General features: G+C 32.5%; 1 protein-coding gene across 1 annotated transcript in view; it reads left to right on the forward strand.

The window, feature by feature from the left end:
- Positions 1-2,204, forward strand: part of LOC110021275 (rho GTPase-activating protein 7) — a gene marked incomplete in the record, with an annotated part of 99,358 nt that extends 97,154 nt beyond the window's left edge. The window contains 2 exon segments of the mRNA XM_020719707.1: positions 1,522-1,695; positions 1,774-2,204. Coding sequence (XP_020575366.1) covers positions 1,522-1,695; positions 1,774-1,968 — 369 coding nt within the window.
- Positions 2,205-5,061: the final 2,857 nt, after the last annotated feature.

Below are 5,061 nucleotides of genomic sequence, written 5' to 3' on the forward strand. Positions count from 1 at the left end.
CCCCTCTCAATTCCACCAGAGCGGTTTCTATTACGATCGGGATTTAAGTCCTCGGTTCCATACGAGAAAGGTGTCACGACCCAACCCGACCTTTAGAATTAGTCAAGACAGGTATAGGCGGTTGGATGGTGTGAATTAAATTTTCTATATCCATCTACAATTTAACAGATGAAAAAAGCACTAATCAAATTAAATTAAGGCAGCATATTTAAATTTATCTCGGTACTGGTTGTCTGCGTTTTCTATAAATATTGTCCATTCTATCACTCATCTTTTAATCACTTAAATTAACATGAAAAGTTAGCTTAAGAATAATAGTGTGCTCAATAAGCCAGTGAATATTTATATCTCTTAATTACAGTAATACAATGAGAAAATAAAAATAATATGCATGTAAGTTAAGTTTTATTAAGTCAATATAACTTTTGATGTTATTCAATGAATCTTACTATATCAATAACATACCAATATCATTTTATATCGGTACAACTGTCACATAAGCACCACCTAAAAATTGTATCATTTAAGGTACTTCAATATCAATATCATTTTTTTCATTTACATGCACAGGTACTTTAGTGTTCATTCACTAGTACCCCAAAGGGGTGACTCCATCATATAAGCATTCTATTAAAATCATTATTTACTGAATATATATTTCATCTTATTTGTGTATCCGACAAAATATTTATAAATCATTTAAATAATGTTGTGCACGCATCTCATTCCTATAATATGAGCAAAAATCACTAGAATGAGAGTAGGGAAGTCTCTTGTATTAGGATGTTGAAATCACGATTATTGATGTCTTGCCAAATAATTTTACGCCGTTGAATGAGAGTTTTAGGATAACCAGAAATATTGTCTAAACTCATAGTTTCCTAGCTTACTTGTCATAGATTCTTATTGGGTTTTATAGTGTTGAGAATCTTAGGGCAAAGAAATCGCAAGAATGGACACAAATCAAGAAGAAAACACAGATGTACCATACTACAGAAGCATTGCCCCCACACCCCCAACCCACAGCGAAACTCCCCCCAATTGGACAGATGCTTCGGCTCCGCTCCGCTGGCTCGCTCCATTCTGCGCCGCATCTGTCCCTTATCTGGTATATGAGCCAGACCTAACATATAGCCTCCATCTCCTTGATGATGCCGTAGGGAAATCTCTATTAGAATGTTGTCGCCATGGCAAATACTGCCAAGCTGGTGATTCACAGTTAATATTTGTTAGAGAATGTAAACCAAAAGATGAGCAATGGCCGGTCTGATACATATGCCTGAGAAAGGGACGGAAATTTGGTATTTCATCACCAATATGTTTTTCACTAATCTGATATAGAACCAAAACCCAATAACTCGTGATTTGCCTATTACCTATTTGATAAGCCTATAGTCTATTTTCTATTAGAGAAAATACTCTCAAGAGTAACTATTAAAAAAATTTCTATAGCAATATTGTAAGGCAGGAATAAAGCACCTGACATAATTTCTCATCTTTCTTGTCCATTATCATCTATAGAACCTATCAGGATCAGACTGGAGGAGCATCATGCCGCCCCAAGCGCTTTCCTTCCCAAGCAACTATCATCCATCTTACAAAAAATCTTTAGACGGCGCTCCTAGCGATACGAAAGGAGTAGAAGCATCCTCAAGCATGTCCTCATCTGAGACCAATCCTCTCAAATTAGCCGAGGTGAGCCAATTTATTCGCCAAATTACTTACAAGTACGTGCATTTATGATTAAATCCGCTCATTTGTTTGGTGAATTAGGGGCCGGAATCTCTGAAACACCCAGCGGTCGCATCCTCGACGTTGATGGAACTGACCACACGTCTCGACTTTTTCAAAGAACGAAGGTCTCAGCTTTTGGAGCAGCTGCATAATCTGGAGCTGAGCCATGGAATTTCATCATCTCAAGGATTTGCATATAATCCTTCTTCCCCATCCTGGAACAGTCCTAGATGAAGTGATATACATGTATTGAGATTGAAGGTTTCTCTTCCTTGTTCCACCAATTTGCTTGTGTTTTGAAGACTTGTTAGGGCTGTGTCTTATGTGACCACTTTTATCAATGTAAATTATGTGTAGCCTTCTTTTTCTTCATTTTTTTATTTTATATATTTCCCAGAATTTATTGTTTTGTTGTCCTTGAATAGCACGGTTATTTTAAGGATGTTAGTTATATGTTCTTTTCTATAAAAAATTTATGGCTTTTTTGTGAGTATTTTTGGACAGGTAGTAATACTAATTTGGGGCCTTTACATGCATCCCACAGATTTCTTTTGTATTTATATATCTAACACCTAAAGGTTGCTTTTTATATTGATACCACCCAAATTTTTAATATTACATAAAATACCATCAATTTTACTTTTATAGTTATACACCATTTAATGCATATGTGAGGTTGTTTGTATGTAAAAATTGAATTTTAGGTGTTTGGTACATGAATACATGAGAATTGAGTGGTATGTATTTAAATCTTCCTATTAATTTATATAGTTGATCTCTTCTGTGTCGTATACCCTTATTTGTTGGTTGGCATCCACATTGTATGATCCCTTAGGTCGGGGGTTCGAATCCCCTCTGACACAGTTGGTCTTAATGATCTTATTTTGTTAGGATTGAATGTAAATATGACACTAAATATAGGATGCAATAGACAAAAAAAGATTTATGTAGCCGACCCCAATTTGTGGGATAAAGGTTTTGTTGTTGTTATTGTTGTATCTAACACCTAAATTAACATGTATGCCACATTATCCAAGCATGATGTTTATTAAACTAATTAAAATAGTGTTAGAAACATTTGGGTGGAATAATTAGATGTTAGATTGAAAATATTAACTTGAATTGAGAAAGCTTGTGAATGAAGGAAATTAAAAATAATTCACAAACAGGTGTTATGCTCATTATTCAAAAGCATTCTACATATAATAAACTTAGAGATCAAGACTTTTTTTTCCCTTCCAAATAGATTCTAGCCATAAGGATTCCGGATCACTTCAATACTAAATGTGACACAACATAATCGAATCAATTTTTCAAGTGTTGAAGTGATAACATCAATTGTTGAATGTTGCAATAATCAAATTTTAAAGTGACTTATTTTCTTGTTTTATTTTGTAGCTTTTCATAGCCTTTTTTTTTTTTCTAATTGCAAGATGGCATTGAACGGGCATGTTGCTTGATGAAAAATTTGGCTAAATCAATTGTTGCAAGAGTTAACATGTTAATTTCGACATGATCTTTTGTTCAATAGTGGGACAAGTTAATGAAGTCTAAAAGTAAATTTACAATTTCTTGCACAAATTTTGGTTTATTTTGTTGTCATAATTAGCATTTTAGAGGGTGATCCATCAATGATTTAGGCAACAAGTGTTGAAGTGATAACATCAATTGTTGAATGTTGGTCTTAATGATCACTTCAATTCAGCTAACAAAATCGTGCCACTAGAGTGATTCATTTTGCCTCTCAATGCTATGGAGTTTGTCCTCTTATTTCCTGAAAATAAAAATTCTTCTAAAATATGAATATACACTTAAGTTTGCACATATGCCAGCATTATTTAAATTATGAGTGTCCTATTGAATCAAAACGTATGCACATTCTTGTAATGGCCACGACTTTACCTCCGAGCACTCTTTAGCTATTATGTTTGTGTCTAGTATCCTTTCCATTATGAGAAACTTAGCCATCATATCTTGCCTCAAACCTCCCTTATAGCATAGCCAATTCACACTCATTATGTGTTTTTGAATAATCACTACTTCATACTCTAAATTAACTATATTTACTTGTCCATATTATATTAACTTCATAATTACTTAATAAATAATCATGGATTTGTTCTTTAATAGAATATGACTATTACATAATTACTTACGTGATGTACATAATATTTTAGGATAAGTTGAACCAAAAATATCATTCTAAATCTCTCAATGTAATCTTCTTGAAAATAAAGATCCACCACCTGAAAAATCAGAATGCAATATTTCTCAGTGATAGACTCAATGTGATGAAAAATTGTCGATGCTTTTTTATTCCTAAAATGGACTATATTAATTCTTCATAGTAATCTCTAACATACGATCCCTACACCAATATTCTATACAAAAATAGTATTTTTTTCCTTTCAATTTTAAGTAGACTCCTAATATTCTTGAGTAGTGAATAATCAATTTATAGACATTGGGCATATAATTAAATAAGTGATAATTATAATAACAAAATTTCAAAACTTTTATTAAAATTCTAACCCAGCACAAGCCATCGTGACTACATCTAATCATTATAAAAGGTATTTAGTTCATGCTTAAGGAAAAAAAAAGAAGATAATATATAAGACAAAACATGATTACAACAAAACCTAAATGAAAGAATAATAAAGATTTAGCAAATAACTTTTAAATAGTGCATATGATCTTCATCTTCTTCTCTGTCTCAAAACCTCCTTGATCCTCTTTAATGGTTGCCTTCATAAGAACCTTGAAAAAGTTTAAAAGTGCTCAACAACTTCTGTCGAGAAAAAAGGCATCAAACCTGCCTTTAAATAATCTAAGTTGTCTTTTCATTCGCCTTAAGAAATTTATTAAATATGGTTGCATGGACTCCTATAGTTCGCCTTAAGAAATTTATTAAATATGGTTTTATGGACTCCTCCAATTATTTTAAGTTTTTTATGCTAAATTTAGGACAAATTTGAGGCTAACATCATGTCAATGCCAAAGTGTTAAGCCAAATGTCCTAAACATGCTTCTACTATAGTTTAATGTACATGCGCTTGGCTCTCAGATTCTACTTTCCATCATGTACTAGCATGGAGGGAATACATTCCATTTAAGGTGAAATGGCATGCTAGAGTTCTAAATTTCTTTTATTTTGTAATGAGATATGATATCAAGAATAATATATCATCTTGAAAGGTGAAAATATTGCCCAACAATGAATTTAATTATGAAATGATTGTTTCAAGGCTAAAGTCTACGTTACAAATTTTTTTCCCCTACTTGTGTGAATAAAATATATTTATTTTATTTTGGGATAAATATTCC

This window comes from Phalaenopsis equestris, unplaced genomic scaffold (genome assembly GCF_001263595.1).
Source record: "Phalaenopsis equestris unplaced genomic scaffold, ASM126359v1 Scaffold000128, whole genome shotgun sequence".
NCBI classification, from domain to species: domain Eukaryota; kingdom Viridiplantae; phylum Streptophyta; class Magnoliopsida; order Asparagales; family Orchidaceae; genus Phalaenopsis; species Phalaenopsis equestris.